General features: G+C 32.5%; 1 protein-coding gene across 1 annotated transcript; it reads right to left on the reverse strand.

Annotated features, from left to right (window-relative positions):
- Positions 1 to 16: 16 nt before the first annotated feature.
- Positions 17 to 9,552, reverse strand: LOC125807369 (uncharacterized). Its single transcript, XM_049487066.1, has 4 exons — positions 7,561 to 9,552; positions 6,990 to 7,286; positions 6,442 to 6,533; positions 17 to 1,243 (listed from the first exon to the last, which is right to left on the reverse strand). The coding sequence occupies exons 1-4, from the start codon at positions 8,539 to 8,541 to the stop codon at positions 370 to 372; spliced, it is 2,244 nt and encodes a 747-aa protein (XP_049343023.1). The 5' UTR covers positions 8,542 to 9,552; the 3' UTR covers positions 17 to 369.
- Between the last annotated feature and the right edge of the window lie 8,918 nt (positions 9,553 to 18,470).

An 18,470-nucleotide genomic window follows, 5' to 3' on the forward strand; every position in this document is an offset into this window, starting at 1 on the left:
AGATGCATAATGTCATAATCAAACTATAAGGTTAATTTCAGTAACAAGTTCATTGTTACTCGTTCAAGGTAAGGAGAAAGGACATGTTCCCTTTTCTCCAGAACTCACATCAGTATATACTCACGACTTTGAGCTATTCATAATTTATGAGAAAAAGTTTCCAGGTAAAGAAAAAAGGAAATCTTGAACTTCATGTAACTCCCTGTCTGCACAATATATATACTAAACTACGCTACCTCGACCAATTTTAGAATCTATACACATCCTAAAACTTTCAGCTCTTTTAACCACTTGGCGGTTGAAGGACTATTGGAGCATGCTTCAAATATGAAAGGTGAGTTGCTAGTAGTATGCATTATGCAATAGAACTCATTTTCTTGTTTTGGTTTCTATTGTAGGTGACACTTGTGAGCCATCGCCACTGCCGCCACCAAGAGCTGCTGCAGCAGATTCCACATGAGTGAGAAGATATTCATAGATCTTTTTTCTTATCCTATCGATGATCTCAGAAGCAATTTTGGGACTTTCATCATCCTTGCTAGAGGAAATCTCATCTAACCAGTCGTTCACACTCTTCAGCTGGGATAACATGCCGGCTATTTGACCATTATCTGATAAAGCTGAGGCATCCACATCAGCATCCAAGAACCTTTCTACAAATCCTAAGAACCAGTCTTGGGATGCTACTCGTAACATCTCGGCTAAGTCAACGGCCTCTTCAAGACCGTCTCCTCTGACCCAATCCACTGGAGGAGGAGATTTTGGCTTCTGATTAGCAGCTACCCCATCTGTTAAGCGCCGTTGAGATCCAGATGACTGAATCTTAGAACTCATTGTTGGGCGGGGTTTGGCTTGAGGTTTTGCAAGTGTATTTTTGGTTGAGTTGTCAAGGACTAGCATAGGTTGATTGAGAGCAATAGTCTTTGGGCTTGGCGAGGGAGCTGAAAGGGCAATTGGAGTTGAAGTTGCTTTTTTGCTATACACTGAGAACGATGACAGATTGGTAGCCAACGCAGCATTGACCCATAGAGTTGCTTGCTTCCGTTTTTCTGATACAGCCTTAAGTGCTTCTTCAGAAGGGTTTTCTTCATGATCTGATTCTGAACCAGCAGCTGATATGGTCTTGGATAAAGCATCACCAACAAGGTGAACATTCTTCAAACTTGCATGCAGTGCCAAGAATTGCTCAACAGCAGGCTGTGCGTTATCTTCCTTTGCCGAGGAGCTCAACTCGGAATATGTGCTGAGTAATTGAAATTAAACAATCAGCAGTTGTTAGTTTGTGTAATAAAAGAATAACTTCAGTTGATGCTCTGATGAAGAAACAAATTGTAGAGATACCACAGTTTGAAAGTTCATAATAAACCCTAAACCGAACCATGGTCTGGAGATTCTGAAAGATGTATATCCAAGTTTATTTTTACCAGCCAACAATAGAAACACCAATGTGGCACAATACTGGCAAGATAACTCATGGGCTGGGCAGTTCAAAAGGGATATCCAGGATTGGGAGTTAAATGACCTGCAGGGATTGCTTACAAAAATATCAGATTTTATGGTCAACTCTCAGGTGCAGGACAGATTAGAAGCGGGGAGGATCCAAAGATAGAACCTACAATATCAAAAGAGGATATGGCAAATCTATGCTCCAACAAGGAACTGATTGAATAATGGCCATGTAAGCTTATAGGAAAACAGAAATCCCCATATAAGTAATTGGTTTCATCTAGACAACATTGTGTGATGGCAGCCTTACTCAAGACAACCTTAACAGAAGAAGCATTAAGAAAGTGAATAGATGTTATATGTGCCAGGAGGAATCTGAGAGAGCGAGACAGCTGTTTCTTCACTGTACAGAAGCAGCTGACATTTGGAGTATATTTTTATCAGTCTTTGGACTTCGCTGGGTCATGCCTTATAGTATTAGGGGATGCTAATGGAAAACCATCAAAAGAATTGGCAAATGATGTCTGCTGCTATTTTTTGGTGCATCTGGAATGGGAGGAATCGTAGATGCTTAGATGGGATTTCAACTCCTAATCACACTCTTAAAGCTAAATGTCTGATCAATTTATTTAGTTGGTTCAATCAGGCCCCTGTAACTAGTATTGAATTTTCTTTTGGATAGTGTATGCTCCTTAGTTGTTCAGTAAAATTTTGTATATAAGCAGATACTCTTCTGTTGTATATTTTTGCTATGCATCTTCTTGATGCCATTTACTGAAATTCTCTTCATAAAAAGAACTAAGAAAAAAAGAAGAAAGAACCATGGTCCACTATCTGCATAGGATAGCAAAGTTATCCTTATTAAATATTAACCCAACACAAATTGATTTAACTTGCTAATCTGTCTACCATGAATAATTAGAAACATAACTAGAATATTCTACAGAACTATTCCTTTCTTTTTTTCTTGATGAAGTAAATGAATTTCATCCAAAAGCATCAAGCAGATGCAGAGCAACCTGATCGCAAGGGTGTGGCCTAGTGGTCAATGAGGTGGTTGATAACCATGAAGTCTCAAGTTCAAATCCTAACGACGACAAAAAACACTAGATGATTTCTTGTCATCTGTCTTAGTCTTTATAGACTCAGTTAATGATACCTATTGTTGGTGGGAGGTGGCAAGCTATGTTGCTCAGACTCTTCAAAATCGGCAACGGGTGTGTGTCGGATTCTCCATTTGTAGTGTATTTTTGAAGAATCCGACACGGGTGTGGCATTGAAATTGAAGAGTCCGCGCAACTTAGGTGGCAAGTAGTACATGGAATTAATCGAGGAGCACAAAGCAGACCTGGACACCACGGTTATTAAAAAAAAAAAAAAAGATGCAGAGCAACCAGAACAATTCCTCCCTCCAGCATGATTCCCCACATCCAGCTGAAACTTATCCCTTTCTGGCACTTCTGCTGGAAAACCAACATTATTGGCTGGAAGGGCCCATTGGTTGCTAGAAGGGAATATCTCTTCCTTTTTGTTAAAGAGTTACTGTAGTAGCATTAAAAAGGTATGGTCTGTAATTTATAGGTGGAAACTGGGGCCGGCTGGATTGCATTCTTCCCTCCTTTCTTTTACCTTTTTCAGTAATTCCGATTGGAAAAAATCTTCTCAACATTGTTATCACAAAAGGTTCAAGATGACTCAGTCAAGAAGCCCACAACAATGTGGATTCCTTATAATTTTAGAAAACAGACATTACTCTAATGACAAAAAACATTCAAAGTGCATGAAAATCAAATCATATTTATCTCATATCGTTTTTCTTTAAAATCTATTCATGTCAGAATTCAAGCACCCTGATTGAGAAAATGCAATTGCTAGCATGAATAAGAAATTTATAGGTATTGACTCCAGCTTTTACTAACATGTAAACTGGAAATTGAAGCCACAAAGATCAAACCAGAAATAATTACTGAAAATTGCACGGCGAAAGATCTGTGGGTGGCCACTTTTCTCATTCAATAAGAACAAACTTTGGTATCCATACAAGTTAGTAAACGATTTGGCTTCATTATATGAGAGTATAAATCTAGTGAGACACATTTCAACGGGCTGTCATAAGAATGAAGATAACATGCTAAACTTATCCAACTTATTTGAAGGGAAAATAAATTCTATTTGAACCGACTCTGAAATACATAGGCAAGGTCAGAAAGTCATCCTTAACACTTTTGAAGGAAGAATTAACTGATCAACAACAACATACCCAATGCAATCCCACAAGTGGGGTCCTCTGTGGAGTAGAGAGGTTATTTCCGATAACCCTTGGCTCAAAAGAAAATAAGAATTCAAGCACAAATCCAAGAAAATAAGAGCCAAAAAAAAAAAAAAAACCAGTATACAAAGCAAATGAACAGATAGTAATAAACACCAAAGAACAAAGAAACTAAGTAATTCCTAAATATCAGATATATATGATACTTATTGTAAATGGGAAGCTTGAATTACCAAAATGTCCATCAAAAGTGAAGGACAATTTTACCCCTCAATCAAATAATATCATTCCTACACTAATTGTGCACAAAATGTAAATATACATTTTAATGATCTTATTAAGCTATTGAACATCTGTTTATGTACACAATGCATATGGATATGGTAATTACAGTCAGAGCATTGATTCTTGCCATCTTGAATGATATATTAATTACTCATTTATCAAGATACTAAACATCTTTTCATATAAACAACATACTATCCTTCTTTGAGTACAAGGTGGATTTTATTGTAATTTTAAATCCATTTATTCTTCTTCGAATATTTGCCAAATTTAAACAAACCATCCTACTTTTGAATACTCTGGTTGAAGATATATATATATATATAGACAAGGAAACCCCGCAGCCGCTATGATTTGGGTGAGCATAGGATAAAACTCCCGCTCCTATGCAATAACTTGCAAACCACACAAGAGAGGTAACCCGCACTAGCCCGAAGTGACGAGTTCGACCCAGAAGGCAAACCCCTTGCTTTCACTGGCAAGGGGTTTCGAACTTGAGACCTCCAACATGGAAGTCCCAAGCCCAAACCCAAACCACTGGGCCAGAAGCACGGTTTTGCATATATATGTATATTCTTCTTTGACATATTCATACTACTAGAGGTTAGAATATCTTAATTAGCTTCACATATTTCTTGCTTGATGGAAACTGCACAGTCTTGCTGTTATGAATTTTATTTAATGAATGAAATGTAAATGGTAAAATTAATAATGTAAATTTCATTTCCTATTTAATAGCTCGACATCTTAAGCACTTAGAAGTTAGAAGTTTATAATAATGACAAGGGGCAAACGTGCAAAACGCATACCCAAAGACTAGTATTAACAATAAGGAGCAGAGAGGAGTCTAGCCCCTGCCTCTCCGGCTCTCCCACATGAAGCGCGGCAACACCCGGCTACCTACTAACCTTCTACTCTAATTTTCAACCTTCCTATCTAAGATCATGTCCTCGGTAAGTTAAAGTTGTACTATTTCTTATTTAATCACCTCCTCATGTTCTTCTTCGGCCTACCTCCTATGTTGCTTGGACTCTCCAAAAATGTTGTTGCACCCGTGTCGGATCTCAAAAAATGCACTTTCTTTTGGAGAATCCCACACGCATCTGTCAACATTCCTAAAAAGTTTGAGCAACATAGCCTACCTCTATGCCTCCTAACTTTTATTACTCAATCTCTCACACTTCCTTACCGGCACATCCACGAACCTCCTCTTCACATGCCCGAAGCATGCTAAAGTACTGAAGGCACGTCGAGAGTCTTATCTGCAAATATATTCTGGCTAATTCAGTTGCATGCAACTGTCCTGCTTAGAGTCGATATCCTAAACTGGAGGACAAAAATCATGCATATGTACTGAAACTATGACCTATTCCCAAAGGAGTAAGGTCGCTGAATAGATGAAAATAAGCTAATTTGAGATATGAAGTTGTAGTTGTCTAACCATAATCAGACACCTGACAGTCCCTTTCAGTAACTAGCCCCTCACCTATATGGTATGTGACGAAACTGTTCACTTGTTGTATTTTAGGCAAGAAATGGAAAATGAGAAATTGACAATGAACTACTCTTACCTAAAAGAGGGTATCAGGTAACTGAAGCTGTTATCTTAACAATTCTGTGGTCCAGCTTACCACCCACAAACACTACCCACAACAGGCAACTAAACACAGAATCACGTTAATAAGATGATCAAGATTTTAAGCACATAGTCCCATTCAACTTAACTCGTGGTGCAAATGCCACATCAAAATTGCATACCCATATCGTATGACAGTATCATTAGAGCTAGCTTTTGGGGTTGAGTTAGGCTCAAGTCCCATATCTTTAATGTTGAATATAGTGGTACTTTTCACTCATGCTAAGCTCATCCAAAGAAGTCCAACATTGATAAAGGGATGGAAAACTGGTCTCCTTATATGGACTTGGACAAACCTCCCCTCATGAGCTAGCTTTTGGGTTGAGTTAGGCACAGGTGCCAACTCTAAATTGTTGGCAACTGATTATACAGAATATAGCCACGTGTGCAGCCATATTTGATATAACCTGAATCTTTCTCAGTTGGCTCCAACATTACAAAATGTAGGAGCACTTGATATCCAGCCTAACTCTTTTGATTTGTTTTTGATGCATCCACGCGGTCCCTTTTGATTAGTTTTTGGTGCAGCCGCGAGGTCCCTTTTAATTAGTTTTTGGTGCATCCACGAGCTCCGTGATTGTGTAGATTGTCTTTTGCAGAGAACCATTATAGGTTTTATACAACTCGCAACATCAATAAATATTACCTTATCAATACACACACACAAGCTGCCTAGCTCAAGGGTCTTAACTTGAAACGAATAAACTGATTTCAGCAACATAAAATTCACCTTTACTATGCCACTCAAAAAGAAGTACCTTAAATTCCTACTATCCAAACAACAGGAAAAAAGAAGTAGGACTACCTTAGACATCTGAGTAAGCTTTCAGAAGCCGAAGCCACCTGCATAGCCTCAATGGCTGCTATCTGTGCAGCATCTCTGTGCTTCATGACTTCCTATAACATGAAATGGTATTTTTCAGAGATCAAATAAATAGTCCAATCTCCGATAATACACTTTAAAAAAAATGAGAAAGGTAACAGTGCGATAATGCACTTTAATTATCCAATAAGAAAAGATTTCATGAGCAAATACATGAGCTGCACATGCCTACTCAAAAATTAAAAACCTTTAAACTGCAGGACCATCAGGTGACTAGAAAAAGTGGGAAAACAGAAAATGCTTTTCAGAAATCTGTAACTAAAGAGTAAATATACTAGGCAAACTTAACTCTGAGACCATAGCATATAAACATGACAAAAACTGCATTAACATGGTTAGAACTGTCTTAAATGCTACAGGAACCTCTGGGTGAGAAATGGTAGTAGATGTAATATACATGAATAACATTTGAGGAGTGAACAGAGAAGCCATCAAACTGTAAAGAATGCAAGAACTTCAGAACTGCATACCTTTCCAATCTTTGTGAGAGAAGATGGGAGTGAAGACCAAGCAACATTTCCATCTGCTAAAATTCTATTACTGACAGCAACTTTGACCAAGTCTTGTAAGCCATTATTGACCTCCCCAGGTAGCTTTCTTCCCTTGGATATTTTCTGCTTACTTGATTTATCAGCATCAACAGGCTCTCCATTTGTGGACTTCTTTAAGGATGGATGAGCCTTATTTTCCTCTTTGGGTGATTTTGCAAGTATTCCCCGGTTATCTTCTTTACTTGTCAATTTTTCACTAGTTGATTTTCTTGGAACCTGCCATCAAAGCATTCAGATAAAGAGTATCAAAATCTATTAAATGCAACAAGAGTCAAATAAATAAATGACAATTTAAGGTGGCGCGGCTGCTTGCAGAACACTATCCTGCAAGAATATTGATCAAATTTCACTTCAAAATGTTAAAAACCAATCATAGCCTATGCCCTGAATCATAAAAGGAAAGGTGGATATACATTTAATCAGTTTAAACCAATGCCCGAACAGTCAAAAACATTATATAACAGGGTAGGGGGGAAAACAGAATACTTACAGAAGTGCTCCTTGGTTCAGGCTTCAAATCATGCCTGTTGACCCTCAATCTGGGACTCTCTCTACTCTTCAAATCCATATTCCCTTCCCAGCTCTTCCTCAAGGCCTTAGGCTCCAATTCAAGCCCTTGAAGATAATTCTTCAATGGATTCCCACCCAGCACTCTCTTCGGTGTTGGACTCGCCCCACGAACAGAACTAGACTTCTCCAATCCAGGTTTAGTTGTTGCTTTCTCCAATCGTTCCAAGCCCTTAACCTTTGCTTGTTGCTTAACCCCATTTGAAAACTTCTCAAAAGAAGTCGGTAATGAATAACAACTTGTAGGAGATGTGGGTATTGATCTTGAGCTAGAAGATGATTTTATTCTCATTAGAGAATCCTTCTTCTCCACTACATTTAATGCTAACTTCGACAAGTGAGACTTTGACCAAGTCAAGGTAGGCTTCTTTTTTTCCACTTTTTCCTCTTTGGTACCACCATTTGATCTAGAAACTGCAGATTTATTATCTTTCACCCCCACATGACTATTACCAAATGCTTTTGAAGGATACTTAGTTTTATCTCGCGATTTTGAACCAGGAGACAGATTACCATTGTTATTTAGGAAGCCTAAAGAATGAGTTGCTACTATATCTTCAGGAGTTCCAACGCAAGGGTGCCGGCCAGGGACAGGCCTAACCCCTCTAAGGATAGGCACAGGTGAGGCAGCTTCAAGCCTCTCAACATGAATGAACTGACCCAATTGAATCTTATCACTAAGAATAAGATCATCATGTTCATCAGGCAAAGATACATAAGTAGCATGAGAAGAATCTGATACCTTTAGGTAGAACCCTTGGTTAGGAAAAAGCTCCCCACCTGCTAATGCTGGCACAATGCTAACCACTTGCAACAGAGATGACCTATGCTCACCAGCAACTTTCACATCTGTGTTCATATGCTGAAGAAGCTTCAATAGAACACCAGGTACCAAAGTAGCCATTCCCCAAATCTTCAATTAGCATTACCAGAAAAAAGATACCAAATTGAAGAACTTTCAAGATTTCACAAAGGAAATCTAGCAAAAGGGCATCTTTCTCTCTTTCTCCCAATTTCCAGATTAACAAAGAAAAAATTACAGCTAACAACTCTCACTCAAAAGAGTAAAAAGATGGTTCTCCAAGAAGAGTTCAATCATACAAGTATAGTAAAAATGAAAATCCCACAAAACCACTCAAACAGATCAAAAAAATCAAACCTTTACAACCCTATTGAGATTCACAGCCAAAGCACCTTTCATTAATCCAACAAAAGCATCCAACTTTCATTGATTCAAGAACTTGGTGCCATTAGTGGTCAAGAGAAAGAGAAAGCCAGAAACCCCAAAAATGAATCAAGAAGAGGAAGGAACAAAATGGGGGCTTGGCATTTATACATTTATTATGTAAAAAAACAAAGTAATAAAATAGTACAGTAGTCCATAAAAAATATATGGATGTATTCTTGTACAGAAAGAGTAGAGCTGAGGAAAAGGGTTCACGGTTAGCATTGATTGCTCAGTACAAAGTAAAAAAAGGCAACTTTTGAAGGGGCATTTTCTTGATTAGTTAAGTGTGAAAGATAAGGAGAGAGAAGGAGGAAACTTGAGAAGTGTCCAAATTGAAAGTGGGCTTCTGAATCTGAAGTGAAGGTCCTCAAAATGGGGTCTTTTTTAGGAGATTAATATAATGGGAACACAACAAAAATTGATGCCAGAGATGAAGAAATCATCATTCATCACATGATTGATTCATTCCAACTATTCAAATTGGTCCTGCTGACAACAAATTCATTAAATATAATATAAAAAAGAGTACAAAATTAGAAGCATTTTGTAAGTTTTATCCATTGATAATGTTCTCTTCTTTTCTTTTTTTCACTTCCAAAGAATAATGCTTTCTGTTGGAATAGGTTTGTTTTTTCAGAGAATATGACAGAGCCCAAAAATTGGAGCCAAAGAGAATCTAACAAGGACATTTTTTTTTTTAAAATCTATTTCATTAAATTTTACTCATTTTTCTTCATCAAGGTTGTGTTTGTATTTTGTAATTAAATAAAATATTATCACAAAAATATTTATTTTTAATTTAGACAAACACGATAAAAGATGTAATAGTCGGGTGTCGGGTGTCAGGTGTGGGATGGTGGCAATGGAAGCTATGCGGGAGGAGTGTGTAGGAGGTGTCAATAAGTCGAATGTTATTTACGGAACTTATCTTTCTTATTTAGAAATTATTTCTCTTAATTTTCAAGAAACTTAATTTATTAAAGAAAATAATTTTCAAAAATGATAACAACTAAACATAAAGATGCTTACAAGATATTTTCTAAAATACTTTTGTCCATGTCACAGAACAACCAATTCATAATGAGTCCAAATAGATTTGAATAATTAAGATCCATAACAAAATTTTAATACTATTAATATGTTATTCAATTAAAGTTTTTTGTAAAAAAAATGACTTTCGCCACTATTTCAATTACTTTCTTCACTATCCATAGTTATCCACTACTATCATCAACCACCATCAGCTATCACAATCAGTCGATAGTCACAATTTACTATCATCAACATTAATTATAATTATCATAATAACTACTCATCATTAATGAAAATCATATCATTAGTCACCACTATATATTATCACTTATATATACCATTATCAGTTATCACTATTACTATTATCACTTATATATATCATTATAAGTTATTACTATTCCCTCCGCCATTATTGTTTGTCAGGTATACTAAAAATAGTTGTTTTAAACAATCAAGAAACAATTAGTCACTTTTTTTCCGCCCTTAATAATTATATAACTACTAGTTTCCAAAAGTAGTCATTTTAAAGTTACAAGACTACTTTAATGTAAAAAATGTTGATTTTATAGTTTTCAAAAAGTACAAACCATTTTAATAATGATTGATAGTAGGGTTATATTAGTCAAATTGCACATTATATTAAATTTTTCTTAAGAATTATACATGATTAGAGTCTCTTACCCTGACAAACAATAGTGGACGCAGGGAGTATTACTCCTTATATTAGTGGTAAAATACTATCCAGACATCACTTTCATTGAAGAAAAAAATATATTACATACAGAATTTTTAATAAAGGTATATATATAATTGGGTAGGTCATATATATAGCATTGGTTGATTGCACAGCAAATGGGTGCATGTGCTAAGGTCATGCTATTGTCGGTTTATAAAACTGTTTTCAGTAGTTGGAGATTCCATACACTCATCTAAATAGCTGGACCCCTCTCTCTATAGGTATATATTTTTTCGTTTCAATTTATATAGTGTAATTTGACTTATTCAAATTTAAGAAAAAAAAGGAAAGTTTTTTGAGACTAATAAGTTATAAATATTTCTATAGTTATAAGTCATTTTATTAAAAATAAAATTGACCTTTTAAAATTATTATTTTTCAATCGACTAAAAAAATAATATTAAGTCATATAAATTGAAATCGCCAGAGTATTTCTAAGATAAAAATAACTTAAAGAATAGCATTAAATGTTCATTTCTCGAACTAGCAAAGTAAAAAATAGAGATATCTTCAAAACTAATATGGAGTATTTAATAAGTAAATTGAAAATTACACCAAGTCACTCTAGATCTTGTTTCATTTTTTTTCTTCCAAATGTATCAAAATTTATTTGATATTTTATAAAAAAAATTGGGTTGCGTGTACGCCTGCAAATGGTGGGGGAGAAGAAAATGGAAAAGGGAAGATATTATAAATTTTGTAGCCACGTGGTGCAAGGTGGAAAATGAGTTTTTGCATGTTAGGTAAAATTTTAAAAAATAAATACAGCCCTGTCATTTTTATATATTGCATCAGATAATCCGTTAAATTTTTTAAATTATATATGAAATTTATTTTCATTATTTTTATAACGAAAGTTACTTTCTTGATTTAAAAAAATATATATTTTCTTAAATAATTTTTAAATTTTTTTTTTTTATCATATCGGAATCGCCCTTTAAAAAAAAAAGCATCTTGCCTTCGTGGGGTTATAAATTATAATATAAATCAAATGTTAAAGTTTATATAAATTGTATTAAGTACTTCTTGAATGCCATAATGGGAAAATATATCTCTACAAATCTACCCTAATTCTTTAGCCATGTGTTAGTTAGCTATATTTCTGTAGGGTAGTTATATAGTTTCTGCTGCATCAATATAAAAAATTAATTGTTGTAGAAAAATATTGTAAACAAACCAAGGTTAGTTATAGGAGTTAATTACAAAAAAAGCTTTAGTTTTTTCTAATACAACGGTGGTGTTTAAGTCTGTTTTTATATAAGATAAATGATATCATATTTTTTTTAAAAAAAATAGATACTACTATCATATTTTCTTGTTCTTCAAACTAAGCGCATCGTCTGATACTTAATAATTTGCTCATGATTTTGCTATATCAAATTAACATATCGTGACCTTAGTCTATCTGTAATAATTTTCATCGACTTTATTAAATGGCTAAATAAACCATGCTATTAAGTGCACAAGAAATGTCTTATATATAGATAGCATTAAATACTTGTAGCAAGGACCACAAACATTGAAGGGTTTGGAGTAAAGCATTCTTCTGTTCTCACTAGGATATCCAAACAAAGTTTTAACTACTTAACTTTTTCAAACCAAACAACACCTAATTAGCTAGGGACTTTTATAATATTTAGACAAAATTCGATAATATCCATCAGAGTGTTGACCAAACTGATTGAGCAGGTAATCTCGTAAAATTGAAGGTTTTAAGTTCAAAACTGCCTGTTTGCTTTCTTGATTGAGCTCATCGCACCAGATTTACCTAGTACGATTTACCTACAATTATCATATGCACACCAAAAAAACGACAACAAATTACTTCGTCAACCAAAAAAAGAGTAGAATTAAAAGGTCATTCATGAATTTAACAGTTTGACCAAAGATGTTTTTATATATTTGTTGATAAAGAAGGACGTTTGCAATATAATTATTAATTACATGAATTAATAATGATCACATGCACTTTTTTTTTTTACTTTTTCATTGCCGGTAGCTTAATTAATGTATGGAAAGAATGTCATATGGCATTATAGCTTAGCTGCCTTGTAGCAAAAGTTTTTGTTTGACTAATAAAAGCTTTTTATTACTCCTTATATATACTATGGGACCATATGTATTTTTAAGTATTTAAAACTTACATTAAATTTTTTATACAAAAAATGTGAAAGTAGACATTAAATCAAGTATTTATGATAACTACATCGCACGCTATGGATGGATCCTAAAGCTGAAAATATTTATTTGCACTTAATTTGACATTAAACTAAATAATTTAATTATAAAAATAATTACTATACAAATCAAAGTAAATATATATTAATTAATTATGATTAAGTGATGATAATTTATTTATTTATTTGTTGAAGGATATAATATAGACATAAGTGAAAACTCCAATCATGAATACATATTTTTTATTTTTTATATAAAAGTAGAGAAAAGAGAGATAGGAGGTTTTATTCAATATCAAGTAAACCTTGATAAACAAAACCTAATTAGACATAGTTTAAACTATAAAAGATTAAATGTTAAACAATATTGAATTAATATTCTTGATTTAATTTCAACATTTGTGTAGTATCACTATAATAAATAAAGAATTTTGTCGTAATTATATTATATTCAGCGACAAAATGTGTTATAATATGAGTATTTATAACGAATAATTATATAAATATCAATAAAAAATTTAGCAACTATAAATACGACAATAAGCAATTATTACCACTAAATATTTTTGTGAGGAAAATTTATTAGAGTATCATTAAACGTAAGACAGGATGCAAGTTGTATTTATGATTATGACATAAATCAGTAATAAAGAGGTAGTTGCAATAAAATTATATTAGAAAATTTGGGAAGTATTTATATTTTTTAGTATTTCTTTATTGTTTTGATAGATCAAATTTAAACTTCAACATAAATAAGGACAGAACTTAATAAATACATGTACAATTTTTTGTTGTCAAATCAGAACGTTGTTATTCTGTTACTATCAAAGGAACATTAAGGCCATATTATATATTTTTTTGGTTAAACATTAAGGCCATATTATTATAAATAAATCGTTACGCAAAACAGCGAAAGAATATATTTTGTCTCTCAAATATCTCTAAAAAAAATTGAGCTCCTAATTATATACAAGAAATCAATTACCAATTTTTAACATTTAGCTTTGGTGGTTAATTAGTCCCTATCTATATGTACGTTGCGATTACAATTATTAATTGAAATATTTTTTATTGACTAGAAAAACAATTACATGATAACCATGTGATAATTGAGAATTACACTAATCGTTTTATAATGTTAGACCTAGATTGGTTTAAATGGATCGAGCAACATAAAATAATGGTAACTGATCATATGCATAGTCGATCTTAATTTATTTGAAACTGACCAATTTATTTTTATTATCAATTCTCTAAAATCAAAATTATTAGACTAATAACTCGTGTATTCGCATGTAATGTTCCAAAAAAGTATATCTTGATTCTCCTCGATGTGCTTTAAAATATTGGTAAGGTACTAAATTTGAGTCCCTTTATAATTAAGTGTACTAAAACATTTTTAGTTCACCTAATTATGGTGGACCCTAAGGATTAGAGACCATTTAGCTTAATATCGACAGGTGGAGTTGATGGCTAGTAACCTAATGATATTTTACCTGCTTTAAAAAAGGTCTTAGCCCATAATTATTTTTTGTTAGGCAAAATAAAGAATAAAGTACTTAGTGAAGTTAATTAATTAAATTTGAGAAGTTGTTGTACCAATGATTAGCGTAAAGTTAGTTAAGATTTAAGCATGAAGCTTCTTCTTCTTTTTGCCTTTACTAATTATGATTAGTAGCATATCTCAAAGCTAAAAGGGTCCATATATTTGGTAAGAAATTAAGTAAAGCAAGAATCTTATTAATGTTAACGACGTGCTTTCATTAAAAAAAAAAATTAATTTAGTACTTTATACATTTAATTTGTTTATAAAAAATGTTTTACACGACCAATGCAATTATTCACCTATTGTAATAACAAGTTCATCATTATTTTTATCAGATTATCAATTAATGTTTATTATAAAAATTTATATTTAAATTTTTCGTGATTGGTTCATGAAAATGTTCTAAGTATAATTTTTTCTAGGAAAATAAGATTCATTAGTTATTGTCTCCTCAACTTTGATCCAGCAACACCCGACCACGCCCTACCATCTCCCGACCTTCTCACCCCATGCCCCCCCACCCCAAACAACCTCTTCCAACCACTCTACCTCTCCTCATCCCGTCATATCTTACCTCAATAATATTTGTCTAAATTAGATATAAATTATTTTTGGATAATATTTTTTATTTACTTATCAAAAATTAAATAATAAAAAAAAAACTACTTATCTTTTATTTTCATTTATTCCAAACATGCTCTTAATCCTTATACAGCTCATGAGAGTGCATTATGTGTGCTTTATTTCTGGATGACATTATTGTCAACAAGACTTGAAATATTCCCTTCTAATTTCACTTTTAAAAAACATGGATAATCCTAAATTTTCAACGCTATCTAGAAAAACATGTCACCATGAAAATTGAAATACAAGGGGAAAAAAAGAATGCTAAAGTGAAGAATTAGATTCCAAAGAGAAATTTAACTTCTTGAACATATTTTTTTTCCAAAAAATAATAATTAAACAATTGAGTTTTTTTTTTTTGGTTGGAGGTAGGAAAAGGGAAAATGGAGAAGGAATTAACTACCAAGAGATCAATCGAACCTTCACATTTGTCATAGTCAACTAACTAAGCAACTAAGTTGATTCTCCGTTAAGTGACTATTTTCGAAAAGATTATAATGGCATATTGAGAGTAGAAATGTGAACGTTGGTCCTCATGTAGCCTCAACAAATAACAATTGATAATGACAATTGACATGTAAGAAAGAAACTTTTGGACCCTCATATCATTAATGCTCATACTAAAGAGGTGAGATATATAATTCCACCGACTAATATCCTACCTAATTTTTGTCACTATTTTAGCAATTTCCACGGATATATATATATATATATATATATATATATATTAGTACTGGTAAAATAGAAGGATAAAGAAACTTGCTATCTTTTTTTCGTAATAGTTTTACTTTCTTAAGATTTAAGATATCGTGTGATTAAATAAAAATAACTCCATTCTTTTTCATATTAGATCGACATTTTCTATTTCATACGATTATTAAAAAATTATTAATAAATTCATGATTTACCATTTTGCTCTTTGTTCATATCAATGCACGTAAAAATACGTTTTAAGAAAAATACATAGTGTATAGGAATAGCTAGTATTGTGAATTGTTCACATTCAGAAGACCATATTAATTGTAGGGGTAAAATGAAAAAATATAATTAATTTTATCTTGATTTAATAAATGATCATATAATATAAAATATTTTTAGTAAGGTGTTTATTTAATATGGGACGGAAGAAGTTATAGTGAAGAATAATTTGAGTATTTCATTGTCTATGAACCACTAATTACTCCTTAATAGTGACTTGGTGCATAATTTTGATATTTGCTTCCCAATAAATTAAAAGTAAATTTTGACATCATTTAAAAATGTATATAGTACTTTTCACTGTTTTGATATTTAAGAAAATCACTATTTACCGTACTTTCATCTATTTTATGCACGTCCTATTTTAATTTGTAATCTAAATGGACTCTAAAAGCTGATCAAATACTCAAAATGGCCCACGACTCTCTATATGTACTCTAACAAGCTACAAGTAGTTGCCTATAATAAAATAACTAGATCACGTGAGTTATAATAGAATGATTGAAATAGAAATTTCGATTTCGAGTTTTTGTGGAAATGGAAACAATCCAGCGTGACTTAGAAATGATCTTATAACATGTAATGCACGAATTTAAATTAGTCAGACTCTAATAAGGACATCAATCACCAGTTCACTGCACGTAAAAACCAAAAAAAAATTAGGTAGCACACTCATCTTCACCATCAAATGGTGAGTGAGTCCATACAAAGACATTCGAAATAAAATTAAAACGAGAGGAAAAGATTTGGGTAGGGGGAACCAATCTTAAGTTATCAGCAAAAAAATCTTAGTAGTAAATTCATAGGGCCCCAAAAAATGACTTTGCTTATATCAATATAAATAATAATATAAAGTTGGAAAGCAACCAATCACCCTTCATTTATTGGAACAATCGATGAAATACTTTTTTAGAGCCGCAAAAATCACTTGTTTTTGTTGGTAAAATAGATACTAATATTATTTTATTAATACAAATAGCATATTTGGCCAAATTTTTGATAGGTCAAAAACATTAGTTTTAAAAAAAGAAGATGAAGAGATGTTTGAGTAAATTTTTTTTTGAAGAAAATAAGTGTTTCTGTTGAGTATCAAATGCTATTTTTCGAAGCTGAAAAAAATATTTTTTTCTCCAAATTACACCTAAAAGCCTTTCTAAAAAGTTTGGACAAATACTAATTATTATTAAAAAATATTTTTAAAATTTATGATCAAATACAAATTATTTTTACAAAAAAAAAATCCGATAAAAATAAGGTGATTTCAGAAGATTAATCAAAAAAAACTTTAAGTCCTAGTACATTGTTTGTCAAGAATACATGGTACCTGGCCAATCATTTTCAGTACATAACTAGAAGGCACGAATCACTTGAATTGGAGTTTGCGTCTTGTTTATTTATACGGAGAAATATTGAAAATACCTTGAACTTAGGTGTGAATTATTAGTTTAATTTCGAACAGCCTTAAAAACACTCATTTACTTGACTAACTGAACTTAAATACATCTCAATCTTGCAACATGAGTGGAATACACTCCTAAATTCTTGTCAAGTTTAGGTGTGTTTTCAACACTTCTTTTGACTTTTTATTAAGAAACTCATGCTCATACAAGAGTTTGAGACCACTTGCTATGTCATGTAGCATATCAGGAGTGTATCTAAGTTTAGTTAGTCAAGTAGAGATGTGTTTTTAAAGCTGTCAATAATTCAGGGACAAAACTAATAATTTGCATCAAGTTCAAAGATGTTTTCAATACTTCTCTCTTATTTATAGTCCTTCAAATGTTTATCCCTATGACCTCTTCGACAACAGTTTATATATATATATATATATATATATATATATATATATATATATATATACTAAAATTTTGATAATTCTACAAGTACATAAAACTATTAAAAATTAAACTCATCAAATTTAAATGACGAATATAATCCATCTCTAGCTAATTAGCTTCTCTTGCTGTCACATAGGACTCTCATTTACTTATCAATCAATGAAAAATAAATTCATAAGTTAAAAAAAGAATTAAAAAAATCATGAGATAGTTTGATACGAAAGTTTTCCTCCCCAAAAAGGTATCTTTGATGTAAAATATTATACATCCAAGTAGATGGAAGCTAAAAGTAATAATACTACTAAAAGAAAACTATATATGACAAATGGGATAAAGTTTGACAAGCACAAAACTAAAGAATAGGCTTGATTATTAATTTACACTCATTATTGAGACTGTGATGTAAAAAAAAAAATCCTTTGTCATCTCCTTTATCACTTAAAAATAAAGAAGCGATACACAATCATGTGGATAAACAAGAACATATATATATTTTTGTTAGATGGTTTTTCCTAACACCATCCTTTTTCGTTAAAATGACTACGAGAAAAGAGAATATCGGGAAGCTCACTCTCGGCTGGGCTCGAAGCCTAGTTGGTTCTATTTTTGTCTAAGAAAGTAACAAACTGAGCACTAAGCCAAAATGCATTGAATCACTAGTATGGGGACAAAAC

Source organism: Solanum verrucosum, unplaced genomic scaffold (genome assembly GCF_900185275.1).
Source record: "Solanum verrucosum unplaced genomic scaffold, falcon-dt-bn FXZP01000183.1, whole genome shotgun sequence".
Classification (NCBI taxonomy): domain Eukaryota; kingdom Viridiplantae; phylum Streptophyta; class Magnoliopsida; order Solanales; family Solanaceae; genus Solanum; species Solanum verrucosum.